Source organism: Mauremys mutica, chromosome 6 (genome assembly GCF_020497125.1).
Source record: "Mauremys mutica isolate MM-2020 ecotype Southern chromosome 6, ASM2049712v1, whole genome shotgun sequence".
Classification (NCBI taxonomy): domain Eukaryota; kingdom Metazoa; phylum Chordata; order Testudines; family Geoemydidae; genus Mauremys; species Mauremys mutica.
In genome coordinates this window covers 33,631,554-33,646,479 of record NC_059077.1, presented here as the reverse complement: position 1 = coordinate 33,646,479, position 14,926 = coordinate 33,631,554, and the positions used below count along the sequence as shown (strand labels likewise).

Genomic DNA, 14,926 nt, shown 5'->3' with positions numbered 1-14,926 from the left:
TTCTCCAATCTTTAGGATAGCTCTCCGTTTCCTAAACCATCCAGCACACGTAATTCACCATCACTTGCTTTCCACCTTTTTACATTTCAGCTTCTGTTTCATCAAAGCTTGGTGCTTTACCACTCTGGAAGGGTCCTCCTGGGTCATCGAATCCAGGCACTTGTTATTGCAGGCAGCCACATTATATAATCCCATTCATAAATGTATCAAGCTTCATCTGAAAACTTATTGCCCCCACTGCTCCTGTTGATTACAGAATGTCACTCCTATGATGGTTTGAAACCCTCTTCTAATTTCCAGCCTGAACTTATTTATGGCCAGTTTATATCCATTTGTTCTTGTGCCAAGATTGTCCTTTAGCTTAAATAGCTCTTCTCCCTCTCTAGTATTTAACCCTTTGATGTATTTCTACAGAACAATCATATTCCCTCTCAGCCTTTGTTTTGCAAGACTAAACAAGCCAAGCTCTTTGGATGTGTCTGTGCGGCAACTAGGAGCCAAGCCTGGGTAGACAGACTAGGGTTGCCAATTTTGGTTGGATGTATTCCTGGTGGTTACATCACATGACAATCTTTAATTAAAAAAATTAATCTTGGAGATTCCAGGAAAATCCTGGATAGTTAGCAACCCTAAAACACTCATACTAGCTCCACTCAAGCTAGTGGGCTAAAAATAGCCAGGTGGATGTTGTGACTCAAGTGGCAGCGTGGGCTCTCAAGCCCACTTGATCCCCTTTGGTCCAAGTTTTGGTCACTAGTCCAAGGTGCCACAATGTCCACACTACTATTTTTAGCACACTAGCTCGAGTCAGCCTAGCACAAGTCTGTCTTCCCAGGCTGGGAGGTGCACTCACAGGTGCAGTGTAGACATACCCTTTAAGACTTCCTTCTGAGCCTCAGCTAAGTGTTCAGATCAGGGAGCCACAAGGCCCACTTGGATTGAGTCAGTAATCCAGCCCTATCGTAATATTTATCCACACATGGGCACTTACTGTTACCTTTGTCACGTCCTGACTTGCGTGCTTAACCATGGAACCCTCATGTTCTCTGATTGCCAGCTGTCTTGCAACAATTGCTACTCTTTCACTCCTTGCTCTGTATCCACAATCAACCCCTTTGCCTCTTCCTTTAGAAGGCAACATAGTAGCTAAAGCTGCACAAAAAATCTTGTATTTCAGTTTTCATGAAAAATTACAGTGTTGAGACTTTTTAACAAAAAGAATACACTGAACTTTGAGGTGGTTTCCCCCCCTTTTCTAGTGGCACAGTGGAAGAGATGGTGGGAGGAAGAAAAGGAAAAAAAATTGAGATGGTAAGTTTGTTTTTAAAAAATCAGACTACTGAAAGAGAAAACTTTCCCCAAAAAGCCCCTTTGTCAATAGTTTAGAACACAAAATATTGTCCCGCTCTAATAATGACTGATTTGTCCAGCCAGAAGCACAAAGTGATTGTCTCTTGGCTCTATACTCAAACAGAAACTAATTTAGGTTTCAGATGCATGTGGTTGAATGTTCATATGTAGAATTTATATGTGAAGTTAATGGTCTTTCTTCCACTGTGCATCTTTCATTCATAGTCAGTTTTAAAACTTGGATTCAAACTAAAAAGCTATGGAAAAATGTACAGAAACATCTCCCTATTAGTTACCATCTGTTGCCATTGTCCCTAAACTGTGGGGTAGATGCGTCAGGGCCCAGGCCAATCCCTACAGGGGCCAGGGAGGGAGCACCACGCACCCTCGCCCTCAGCTGCAGCTCTGGCCACAGCTCTCACCCACAGCCCCACTCCTGATCCTACACTGAGCAGGTTCCTGCATCATCCACAACTCTGTCTTTTGCTGGCCCAGTTATGTTCTCAAGAGGCCAAAGTAAATTCAGAGTAAATCCATTTGATCATACTTACACAATGGTAATTGCAACTAGACATTGACCCAGTATAATGCAAAGATCTGAAGCGCTTCTGTCTCGTACATTGCACAGAGTCCAACCTGCACACTGAAGGAGGCAGCCAGGCACAGATCCTGCAGAAAAATATATAACACAGGCCATAGAACTTCCACAAAATAATTCCTGGGGCATATCGTTTAGAAAAAAATCTACTCTTGGTTTAAATATGGTCAGTGATGGCAGATTACCCATGACCCTTGGTAAACTGTTCCAATTACTCTCACTGTGTGATGGGGAATGCACTGGGACTGCAGTTAATTCCTCTCTTTGGGCCGAGGAGGCTCCGCCCCCTCGACCCTGCTGGGTATGCTCTGGCGGGAGGCCAGGTATAAAAGGGAGCAGCCCAGTTAATTTGGGTCTGACCACCAGAGAGGAAGGAGGTGTGCTGTAGACTCCTGCTGAAGGATCGCTCACACTCCACGATGCGGAGGCCAGCAAGATGGCAGCAACCCACGACCTCCAGGCTCTGGATGCCACAGAGAGAGGAGAGTCCAGGGGGACCACGAGACCACAAGCTGCAGAGAAGTGGATAGGAAGTAACCCAGGGAGGTGGTTGGTGTATTTTGACTGGATCCCCATCCCATCACCGACAGGGCCCTGGCTTAGCACCCCCATCCTGGCCGCCGCCCACCCTGGGGTGGCGGCCTACCTCACCAGCCCTACTGTCTCTGGCCACTAGGCCACACAACTCTGATTGCAAGAGCCACGCTACAGACTCTGACTGCTAGGCTGCACAGCCCTAATAGAGAAGGCAGATAGGACACATCACTCTGAGACCAGAGGGGTTGCGCAGACTTGCCCACGGGCCTCTAATGACCCGTGCCCCATCCCAAAAACGGACAGGGCATGTATGACCTGCAACACACTTTTAAAAAATAATGCCTTATTTCCAGTCTGAATTGTCTAGCTTCAACTTCCAGCCATTTGAGCATGTTATACCTTTCTCTTCTAGAGAATATGTATTAAATATTTGTTCCCCATGGAAATACTTATAGACTATAATCAAGTCACCCCTTCTCTTTGTTAAGCTAAATAGATTAAGCTCCTTAAACCTTTTAGTAATCGACTTGTTTTCTAATCCTTTACACATGCTCAGGGCTCTTCTCTGAACCCTCTCAAATTTATTAATATCCTTCTTGAATTGTGGACACCAGAACTGAATACAGTATTCCAGCAGTGGCAGCTGTGCCAAATACAGAGGTAAAATAACCTCTCTAATCCTACTTGAGATTCCCCTTGTTTATGCATGCCAAGATCGTATTAGCCCTTTTGGCCAAAGAATCACACTGGGAGCTCATGTTCAGCCCCCACAACCTCCAAACCTTTTAAGTCACTGCTTCCCAGGATAGAGTCCCCCATCCTCTAAGTAGGGCCTACATTCTTTGTACATAAATATATACCTTTATATTTAGCCATATTAAAAGGCATAGTTGGTTTGCAGCCATCTTACTGAGTCATCCAGAACACTCTGAGTGAATTGTCCTCTTCATTATTTACCATTTTCCCCCAATTTTTGTCAGTGATGATTTTGTGTTTTCTTCCAAGTCATTAATAAAAAGGTTAAATAATGGAAGGCCAAGAACAAATCCCAGCGGGATTCCACTAGAAACACTGTTCAGTGATGATTCCCTGTTTAAAATTACATTTTGAGACCTTTCCAGATTTTAATCAATTTAATATGTACCATGTTAATTTTATATCTATCTAGGGTTTTTTTAATCAAAATGTTGTGTAGTATCAAGTCAAATGTCTTACAGAAGTCTAAATATATTATATCAACATGTTTGCATAGTAATCTCTTCAAAGAAAGTATCAAATTAGTTTGATGGGGTCTACTTTCCATAGTCCTTGTTTATCAGTACTAATTATATTACCCTCATTTAAATTCTTTATTAATCAAGTCCCATATCAGCCTCTCCATTATCTTGCCCAGAACTGATGTCAGACTAACAGGCCTACAACTGGACTCCCTCTCCTTTGGCTTGGACATAGGACTTGGAGAGTAAATATAAAATGTGTATATTACAAGTTGCAGTGGAATATCTCATTAAAACACTGCCTAAAACATACCAAACGTGTTTACATTAAAAAGGCTTTCTATTGCAACTGACTGTAGTTACTGAGAACAGTTATATAGAACTTTTAAACCTTATCTATTTTCAATACAGCAATAAACGTCACTCCCTTTTATTTATGTTTTCCATGCTATTCAAAATTCACTCAGTTAAATAGGTGGGTGGCTGATTAATTAACAAACTACAGAATGTATGCCTACTACAATATTTATATAATAGTCAATTAAGACAGTATTGTCTGTGAACACAGCATATGCCGTTTGGCTTCTAAAATGAGTACATCCAGCATCCAAATTGCATTGGCAGTTTTGCACATGCTCTGTTTGCCATAGTGAATCCTCATTCACTCATTGAGATTTCTGTTTGTTTAAAGCCAGCATTCTTGTTGCTGATGCTGGGTGATCTGCAGTGTCTTTCTCAGGCCTGATCATAGACAGCTTGCCCTCTTAAGCTAGTATTTTTTCAAGACCTAAAAGCTCAAGTCGGCTATTTCTGGAGACGTCTTTTTAACAGGGTCCGTAACTAACAGAATATACCATTCTCATTATGTGAGTGACCATGTCTTTGCCTTGACAACAATCTGCAGCCGTAAAGTGAATTGAATTCTCAAACAAGAAGATTGGTGACAGCTATCATTGCATATATTGTTTACTGTAATATATGGGATTCTTCCCTGGAAACCACAGAGATGGTATTTGCCTGGTCTAACAGTAAATAATAGACCACAATGGATTTTAGTACCTCATCAGTGTTTGATCAGCACAAAGGTAAGTCACTTGCTACTAATTTCAAAAGCCATTGGTCCCAGCATGCCTGTTGAAATTGTATGGTTTTGGCTGGTAAATCAATGCCGCATATTTTATGGTGGAGGTCTCGTCTAATGTGAATTTCTTATATGTTTATCATATGTTGCTTCACTCTGTACAAAAGGGACCTTCTTCCATCAGTGTTAAGGACAGATATTTTTGTCTACTAGTATTGTTTTAAAAATACATCAATGATTTCATCAGGAAGAATGACAGCATTTTTTTTTTTAAGGTCAGCTCTGAGATTTGTGTATACAACAGTTGTTACATTAAACTAGAACCAGTTAAAATGTGGTATTTGACTTGTACAAAACTAAGTGCCCATTTTCCTAATTAAATTCATGAATTTTGGAATTATAAGCTGTAAATAGTGAAAGAAATACACACCGACAAGTGATTTATCTTCAGGAAATCTTTAGATGTACTGCACAAATATTACTGTGTCTTAACATAAGAAATCTAAAATAAGCCCTAACTCAATGATGATTTTTCTACAGGAATAGGTTGCTATGGAAATATAGATGGATCTTAGTTATCTATTTTTGTAGTTAGATTATTTGAATTGTATTTGTCAGGGCGGGGGCTATGATCTATCTAATATAATTTACATCCTTTCTTGCTTAATTCACTAAAATTCTATATTCTCTATATTCCCCTTTATTCACAAAGCAGGAAATTTTCATTGTTTAAACAACTATGTTGCATCAAATCTCTGTGTCCATTTACAAAGCCCCAAAATGACTTATGTGCAATCTTCCCAGTCACCAGGATGCACCTGCAAGATGTACATGCTGATAAAGCAGAGTTGGCCCTAAAACAAAAGGTTGTGACTTGCTGCGTAGGTGAAAAGGCTAACATCAAAATTCTTCAAAATGCAAGAGGTACACCAAGAATACTGCTTGTTTAGTCTCTTTAACACATCAGCATTCCATTCTGGTATTTGTGAATACATTGATATAAATCAGATACATATGCATCAAATTGCAATGGGAATCAGTGACTGTGCAAAACCCAGTTTTGTCATGGTCATTTTCTGGATCCATTTTGATCTGAGTTTTTCTCTTAAAGTGTTCTATAGCATTAGAGCATAAGAATGGCCATACTCGGTCAGACCAAAGGTCAATCTAGCTCAGTATCTTGTATTCTGACAGTGGCCAATACCAGGTGCCCCAGAGGGAATGAATAGGTAATCATCAAATGATCCTTTCCCTGATGCTCATTCCCAGCTTCTGGCAAACAGAGGGTAGGGACACCATCCCTGCCCATCCTGGCTAATAGCCATTGATAGACATATTCTCCCTGAATTTATCAAGTTCTTTTTTGAACCCTGTTATAGTCCTGGCCTTTACAACATCCTCTGGCAAACAGTTCAGCAGGCTGACCGTGCGTTGTGTTAAGAAATACTTCCTTTTGTTTGTTTTAAACCTGCTGCCTATTAATTTCATTTGATGATCCCTAGTTCTTGTGTGATGAGAAGGAGTAAATAGCACTTCCTTCTTTACTTTCTCCACACCAGTCATGATTTTATAGACCTCGATCATATCCCCCCTTAGTCGTCTCTTTTCGAAGCTGAAAAATCCCAGTCTTATTAATCTCTCCTCATACGGAAGCTATTCCATATCCCTAATCATTTTTGTTGCCCTTTTCTGAACCTTTTCGAATTCCAATGTATCTTTTTTGAGATGGGGCGACCACATCTGCACACAGTATTCAAGATATGGGCATACCATGGCTTTATATAGAGGCAATATGATATTTTCTGTCTTATTATCTATCCCTTTCATAACGATTCAGAACATTCTGTTCAAATTTTTGACTGCCGCTGCACATTCAGTGGCTGTTTTCAGAGAGCTATCCACAATGACGCCAAGATCTTTCTTTTATAGGTATAGTTGTATAGGTATAGTTGGGATTGTTTTCCAATGAGCATTATTTTGCATTTGACACTAAATTTCATCTGCCATTTTGTTGCCCAGTTACCTTGAGAGCTCTTTTGTAGCTCTTCATTACTTCATTGTGTTGGCTCTAGCATTTGGTGGGATTCACTCTTCCTACATAAGCATTCTTGCCAAACTTTGTTGTTGGTCATTCTGTAGGCCTGGCTTCACATGAATAATTTGCCATGGGTGCAGCCTTATTTTTTGGGAGACAGGATTAGGGAGGTAAATAAATCAGGAGGCTGGACACAGAATATCTGTAGTAGCTAAGATAAAAGGTAACATCATTTACAATGGACAAGATAACAATGGATAAAATAAGACTGGAATATAAATGAGGTAAAGAGTATATTGTGCATGGACAGAGCATGCTGTACAGGGATTGGTTCCTACAAAGTAAACAAGCCAGTCCCAAAACGTGTAATGCAAGGTATAGTAAAAGCAGTGTAACATGCAAGTGTGGAAGAAGTTTGTTTTGTAACTTTTTTGGAAGTGTGGTATGCCCTGTGCTTACCCCCTACACTTAGCCTGATACAATCAAACTACACTTGAGTTAATGTTAATAAAGACACCTCGGTGATTAGATCTGGGAGGCTACTGAGTGCATAAGTTTTCAGAATTCACCCCAACAGACTCCTGAGTGGAAAAGGTCTTGAGGCTACCCTAACATACTGGTGCCGTGACTCAGTGTGACATTCTATACCTTGATTGTGATCTTACATATGAAGCATGCCTTGTAAGGTACCAAGGAAAAGGTTCTGATCTGCTGAAAGTCATTTCTCTATCATATATGTATATCATTAATGCATATGAAGTTATGAGAATTGTGTTGTATAGTGGTCACTAAAACATGCTGTAAGTTAGGGAATCAGCCACATATTAGCTGCCCAGAAGCAACAGCAAGGAAAGTGACACCCCCCCCCCACCGGGTGTTGGTTAATCAGCCCATCAACAACCATTGTTCAGCAAGGGAGCTACAATGCAATGACTCACCTGCATGAGGCCACACCAGAGGAATTGCTCAACCTTGCCTGGAGACTCAGCAATGCCCACCCAGACATGCCTGGACTTGTGTTTTCTAAGCACATGGACTGAGGGTATAAAACTGAACACAGGGGGCCCAGGCTGGGCCTTTCTCCTTCACCCACTTATGTGGCAAGCAACAAGGAGACTATGAAGACTCCAACTGAGGGGACTGCCCCAGATTTCAAGGGTGAAATCTGTGTGCTATGAACTGCAATACCCAGTGGGGTGAGAAACTGCTTAATCTAGCTGTTGCCAACTCTAATAGTGTTGAGAGTTTAGACTGCATGCTTTTCTTTTATTTTGGTAACCAACTCTGACTTTTTTGCCTATCACTTATAGTCACTTAAAATCTATCTTTTGTAGCCAATAAGTTTCTTTTTCTGTTTATCTTTACCAGTGAGTTTGTCTGAAGTGTGTGGCAAAACTGCCCAGGTTTGCAAAGGCTGGTGTATATCCACTTTCCATTGATGAAGTGGTGAACCAATGAATAAATTTGCACTGCTCATCTTGAGCAGTGCAAGATGGCATATTCATGGGGTACAGTGCTGGGAGCTGGGGGGATTTGGCTGGTGCCTTTCCCTGTGTGATTCCTGAGTGGCTCTGGGAGCATTCCTGCAATCTAGCTGGGTGTGGGGGTCTCCATATGTGGTTGTACTGAATGATGATAACACCTGGATAAGTTTGCTGCTGGTCACAAACAAGGCATTGTTAGAGACAGCCCAGGCTGAAGAGAGTTAAGGGGGCACAGTGGTCCCACAGTCCTAGGCTGCACCCCGGGGATCCCATCACACTCAAATCCTCTAGTCTGGAGCAGGTAACATATACACTTCATAGTGTAAGAGTCACTGCCTAGCATTAAGGGAATGGCACTGGAAGGGGTTAAGGGTTTAAATAAGAACAAGTTGGTACCATGCTGGAGAAGTGGGTTAAATATAAGGGTGGACCCTCTGGACTCCTAAGTGAAGTATTAGGGGGAGATTGGGACCAGGTGAAAAAGGAACTCCAGAGAGTGTTATGGGGTTGGGGGGAATGCTTGGAAGAGCACAGCAGAGATCCTTTGAATGCCACTGAAATTTCCAATATGGATTAACTGCTTCTGAATATACTACTGGGGGTGTAACCTGGGTACAATTGTAAAAAAAAAATAAAAAAAATCTAAGAGCAAAAAAAGGGGTGGAAAGGGAACACCTAGTAAGTTTAAAAAAAAAATACTGCCTGTCACAAATTTCAATTTAGCAATCAGCTTACTAAAGCTTCAGCTAGCTGAGCCACAGAATTAAAATAAGGGAGTTAAAGACAGCAGTAAAACAAAACATTAGTTATCAGGGCGCAAGCCAAAAAGTTCTCACTTGTTTTTTTTGTAATTGTTCATTTTTAAACTGCAATTTTTATATTTAAGAAAATTAAATGGTATTTGCTTATAATTTTCAATTTACAAAAGGAAAATGTCAGGCATGTAAAACCATTTAAAAAAAGAAGAAAGTTCAAAGGCTCAGCTGACAAGGCTAAGCCAAGCAAAATTAAAAGATTTATTTGGTCTCTCTTACTAAATTGTTTACAACATAGCAAGGGATCACAAAATTTAACAAAAAACCTATTTAATAGGTGTTCTAATAATAAGGATACATGTAGTATGTGGGCAATACATGCTATATCAGCAGTTCTCAGCCTGTGGGCCACATGTGGCCCAGTTAGCACAGAGCTGTGGCCCAGCTGTGTGATTTAAAAAAAAAAATCAAAATTTGCTGGTCTGGCAGGGGAGAAGGTGGGGGCGGGGGGAGAGAGAAAGGCAGCCTGCAGGAGCGCTGCTCCCAGCAGAAGGCTGGTGAGTAATTTAGGGGGCAGGAGAGAGTGGGTCTGTGGGTAGGTTTGGAGGGGGGGGAGCATTGGGATTTAGAGTTTTGCTGGGATACTGCAGCACCCCCAGGGGTTCAGCTCAGGGGTCATTTCCAACTACCCAGCACGTTGTTGGGGGTGGGGGGTCCAGGTCCAGATGTGGCCTGCCTGGCCTTGCGCAGTGGGGTCCTGGGGTCTGACCGCCTGGCCCTGTGATGCGAGGTCCTGGTCCAGCTGCTAGCTGTCCGGGTCAGGCTGCCCGGCCCCCACGCAGCAGGGTTCCGGCTCCAGCTGCCCAGCCCCATGCATCAGGATTCCAGGGTTAGGCTCTAACAGCCAGTCACCCGGCCTGGCCGCCAGGCCCCACACAGGGGTAGTGATCCCATGGTACAGCAATCTGGCCCTGCGCTGCAGGGTCTGGGTCCAGTCCCCACACCCGGCCCCACACCTCAGGGTCCCAGTTTCTGGCTGCTGGCCCCCTGGCCCTGCACAGTGAGATCACAGGCTCCAGCTGCCTGGCCCCATGCTGCAGAGTCCAGTTCCAGCCCCACACAGGGGAGGGGTGTCCCACATTTCAGCTGCTCCATGTGGGAGTCTGGTGTCTGGCCCTGCTGCAGGGCCCAGGGTTCAGCTGCCTAGCCCCATGTGGGGGTCCGGGTCTCGGCTGCCCAACCCAGCACCCAGGGCTCTGTTTTAGCCCCACAGGGATTGTGGAGGGGTTAAGGGGGGCATGTAGTGGTTCTCAGCCTGCAGCCCGCAATGATAAACAGGTTGAGAACCACTGTGCTATACAAAGTGAAAGCAGCCTTAAATGCTGTGGAAGCAAGAAAATATTCACTCTTTTATCTCGACAGAAAATCTAAAAATTTGGGACAAGAGGTGACACGAGTTGGTGCAGGGTAAGAAAATTAACAAGGGCCCAATACCATGAAGTTAAATGTGAAATCACTATAACGTGTACAATGTGGAAGAAGTTTGTTTTCCTTCCTCAAATACTGTTGTAAGACAATGTAAGGTCTGGAAAGTGCCAGGCTTGTACTGCTGTTTGCACCTGGAGGACACTTGCATGTGCAGGTGTAATGTCTTACAAACAGAGTTGCTGGCATGTGGATTCACTCTGGGGGAACAGTCTCCAAATTTCACAGTACGGCTGAGATGCTGAGAGGTTGTTAAAGTAAAAACTGCCTATGCTGGTGATAAATTTTATGTGGTGGCTAAAGAGGGCGACTTCTGGTACAGACCCAGGGAGTGCTATTTTAATTGGCCTATGTTCTGTTTCACACACAAATCTCCTGTGGTAATAAATGGAAAGATTTTTTTTATATATATTTTGTACCAGTTTTTTATACTATAATGAAAGCAAATTACAGGCAGAGCAAGCTTATAATGTGGGATTACACCCTGGTGAACTCTACTGGAGGAGGTGAGCTTGTACCACCTGGTTTGTACTTTGAGCCCGATATCAATGGTGGTTCAAATGATCACCGCTACCAGTGTTGGGAATGTGTCGCTGGGTAGTGAACTTAAAAAATGAAACGAATGCTAATATTAAAAAAAAGAAAAGCAGTGGAATGTAGGCCTGGCTTGACATGAGTAATTGGACATGGGTGGGGCCTCATTTCTTGAGGGACATGATTAGGGAGGTAAATAAATCAGCAGGCTGGAAACAGAATGTTGGTACTAGCTAAAATAAGAGGAACACCTTGGACACCATTAACAATGAATAAGACAAGCCTGGAATGTAAAATGAGATAAAGAGTAAGGTGTGCATGTGACAGGTTGAACCTCCTGTCCGGGGTGTCACCTGATGTGCTGGGGTCCCACTGAGCCCACCCATTCCACCAGCCTAGGCTTCCTCCCCCTGTCCTTGTTGTGCCAGACCCTCAAGCCTTCTCTAGCATACGCACAAGTAAGGCCACACCCAGCTGCAGACACAGACTGAAATCAGCTCTGTGTCAGAGGATTCAGCTCGGGGATTTACCCAGCACTCACGTGCATATCTCCTTTGGAGAGTAAACCCAAAATAATATAGTCTTATGCTGTATAGAGAGATCTGTACCATGCAAGCTCATAAAAATTGACCCCTCCCTCAATGTGGAGGAAGATATGCACAGCTTTTTGTCCCCCCCATCCCCCAGATATGAATTGCACAAACTGGGTTTTGGAATAAACAAAAACAAGTTTATTAACTACAAAAGGTAAATTTTAAGTGATTATAAAGGATAACAAACAGAACAAAGCAGATTACTGAGCAAATAAAACAAACACACAACCTAAGCTTAATTTACTAAAGAAACAGGTTAAAAAAAGTAATGTTGTTTTAGGAAGGTTGCAGAGTTTCTGCAGCTTAAAGTTCCAGTAATTTCTCTTCACAGGCTAGACCCCTGTCTCAGCCTGGACTCAGCCCTTGCCTTTCCACAGCTTAGTTCCTTTGTTTCTTCAGGTGCTTTCAGCAGTTTTCCTTCTTAGGCGGGGAGGCAATGGAGAAAAGCCTTGACTGACTCACTTCCCAGCCTTAAATAGGATTTACATAAGGTGGGAATTCTTTGTTTCCAGTGGAAAAATACCACCAGTGCCCAAGATGGTATTCTGTACTAGGTGACATTATCACATGACCTTACAGTGTTAAAGCAACTATGAGACAAGGCTTATTTGTAATGACCACAAGAAGGAACTCCATGAAGATGAGATCAGCATCTTCATAGACCTATTGTCTTTCCTAATGGCTCATCCAGGCTGATTGCATACTGTCTGGTGGGTGTTTCCCAGGTGTAACCACAGTTGTAATTGTTACATAGTCAATATTCCTAACTTCAGATACATAAATTATACATGTATACAAATAGGATAATCATATTCAGTAAAACATAACCTTTCCAATGATACCTTACATGACCCATCTTGCATAAAACATGTCTTTCTTATGCTATATTTATATCATAACAATATTTCTATGAAGAATATGTGTAGCAACACAGAGCAGGAATTGGGTTCTTCAAAATAACCAAGCCAGTCCCAAAACATGTGAGGTAATGTAATGTATAAATGTATATAAAGAAAGAGGTTTGCTGTGTAACTTTGGATGTCTGGTACACTCTATATGCACCTCCTACACTTGAGCTTGATCAGTTCAAATGTAGTTTGATTGTATGCCAATAAAGAAATCTCAGTGATGAGTTTGGAGTTCAGCTGAGTTCTTGGGAACCGAGAGGAGAAAGTCTCAGAGGCTACCCCAACACTGTCAGGGGGGAGGTCTAGGTTGGATATTAGAAAACATTATTTCACTAGGAGGATGGTGAAGCACTGAAATGGGTTACCTAGAGAGGTGGTGGAATCGCCATCCTTAGAGGTTTTTAAGGCCCAGCTCGACAAAGCCCGGCTGAGATGATTTAGTTGGTGTTGGTCCTGCTTTGAGCAGGGGGTTGGACTAGATGACCTCCTGAGGTCTCTTCCAACCCTAATATTCTATGATTCTACCCCCTGTTGGGGGTGCTCCCAGGGTGCGTGGGTACTAAGCTAGTTCAAAAGCATGCAGAGGAGAGAAGATAAAACACATGGGGGGGGTGGAGGGAAGGAAATGGAGTGGGAGGCTGACATTTCTAGTTTATTTACGAAGCATAGGAGGGAAAGTGTCCCATTAAAAGTCTGTGAACCACTAGGTTAAGTGTTGTTTAAGCTCCTGCAGCTCCTAAGATGATCTCTGGGTCATCCATGTGGGATGGAGGGGGCACTACCTGGTAATGGGCCAGTAGGGCCATCAGCAAAAAAGAACCTGATACTCCGTTAACAGTACACTCTGTTAGATTGTCTCAGAATGACGTATTGTTGCATGTAACTACAGGTTTAGGCACAAAGTATTTGGGCTTTGAAAATCCTGCTGTCTTTCCCTCAGATAGTAATGCTTATAATAATTTATTTGTATTATGGCAGCACCATTAACCAACCAAGATCAGAGTCCCATTGCTCTAGGTACTGTACAAGTGAGTGAGCACCAGTCCCAAAGAGCTTCTAGTCTAAATAAGAAAAACAGAGACTTGGGAGAGGAGGGGAAAAGACAATGTGATGGTGAATAAACATCATGTTTAGGTCCAGGACTTTGGGGGTTTCTCTAATGGAGCAGAAAATCACATATTGCACTTCTGTCTTCTAGGTATAATTCACTTTCAAAATGACAGTCCCAAAGAACAACATGTAGGTTCAGGACTCTGCATCAAGAATTTTATCTTTATGGATTGAAATTGTCATGTCCCTACTCTGGCACAATGTGAATGTTTTGTTGGTGTGTGTTTTTCTTTATTTTCATAAAGAAACAAACAAAAAATACAAGAACAAAAAGGTTCACAACTTGTATATGTTACCAAATGCCCCACATTTCACAGGATATCAATACAATTATGTAACTTGTCAAAGTTGTGAAACCAGTCAATATAAAATCGGAAAATGTTATACAGACATAACATATTAGGGTGGTGGTAACAATAATACCCCCCCCCCCAAAAGGCAGGGAAGGAGAGAAGGGAATTGGGGGAGAGGGGGCAGGAAGAGGGAGGGGAAAAGCAGAGGTATTATTTGAGCTATCTTAGCATTCTTTATCCAAATGTATCAAGAGACGAGGTCCAATTTTTTTTTAATCCATACAATTGGTCTCTACATTAATAAGTTGTTCTTTCTTACGTTGCTAACTCACGGGTCTGAATAACACAAGGATGTTTTAAATAATCAAATCCATAAAATAAGAGAATTAAGTGATTTCTGAATTCTATATTCATACACTACATGCTGTTACTTGAGTATTAATTAGCTGTTGCTGGAGGGCAGAAAAGAATACTAACATTCATGAAACAGGTTATCACAGTACAGCCAGAAAGGAAAGCATGTCCCATTACTTCAAGCATCAAAGGGATGGGAGAGATGGATGCTTGTTGCTAAGCACTGTTGTTCATGCTGAACTGCTGTGAAGTGAGCCTGATGAGACATACTTCACTATCTGCCAGACACTGGTGGTCTTTAGAGGAGACCAAGCAGCATCTTATTGATGGTGGGGAAAGCAAATAATAAAAATACATAATTCTTCACATTGAACATGTAACACCTGGATTTTCAACTTTCCTGTTTTACAATCACTAATAATGATACTGTAATTAATAATTTATAAATGTCTTGTTGTCAGTAAGATCATATACATTTAGCTCCAGCAATTCTTTGTGGATGTTAGACTAGACTTCAGTTGTTAACAAAAAGATCACATGCTCATATAACACATTCCTTGTAAAACACTACATTAAGATCATATTGTATGTA

At 42.0% G+C, this 14,926-nt stretch overlaps 1 protein-coding gene across 15 annotated transcripts in view; it reads left to right on the top strand.

Annotated features, from left to right (window-relative positions):
- The window catches only part of ANKRD55 (ankyrin repeat domain 55), a 204,277-nt gene that overhangs the window by 129,712 nt on the left and 59,639 nt on the right, over window positions 1–14,926 (top strand). For 4 of the 15 annotated variants that reach the window (XM_045020677.1, XM_045020678.1, XM_045020676.1 and 1 more), the window contains one exon: window positions 1,260–1,311. The exons of 8 other annotated variants lie outside the window; for them this stretch is intronic. Coding sequence is in view for 2 of the 7 variants with exons in the window: in XM_045020671.1 (XP_044876606.1) it covers window positions 4,748–4,787 (40 nt within the window). In the remaining 5 variants the exon portion in view is untranslated. Of the gene's footprint in view, window positions 1–1,259; window positions 1,312–4,474; window positions 4,788–7,776; window positions 8,015–8,533; window positions 8,604–14,926 lie in introns of those variants that run through there. 3 more of the 15 variants (XM_045020671.1, XM_045020672.1, XM_045020681.1) reach the window with 3 other exon arrangements.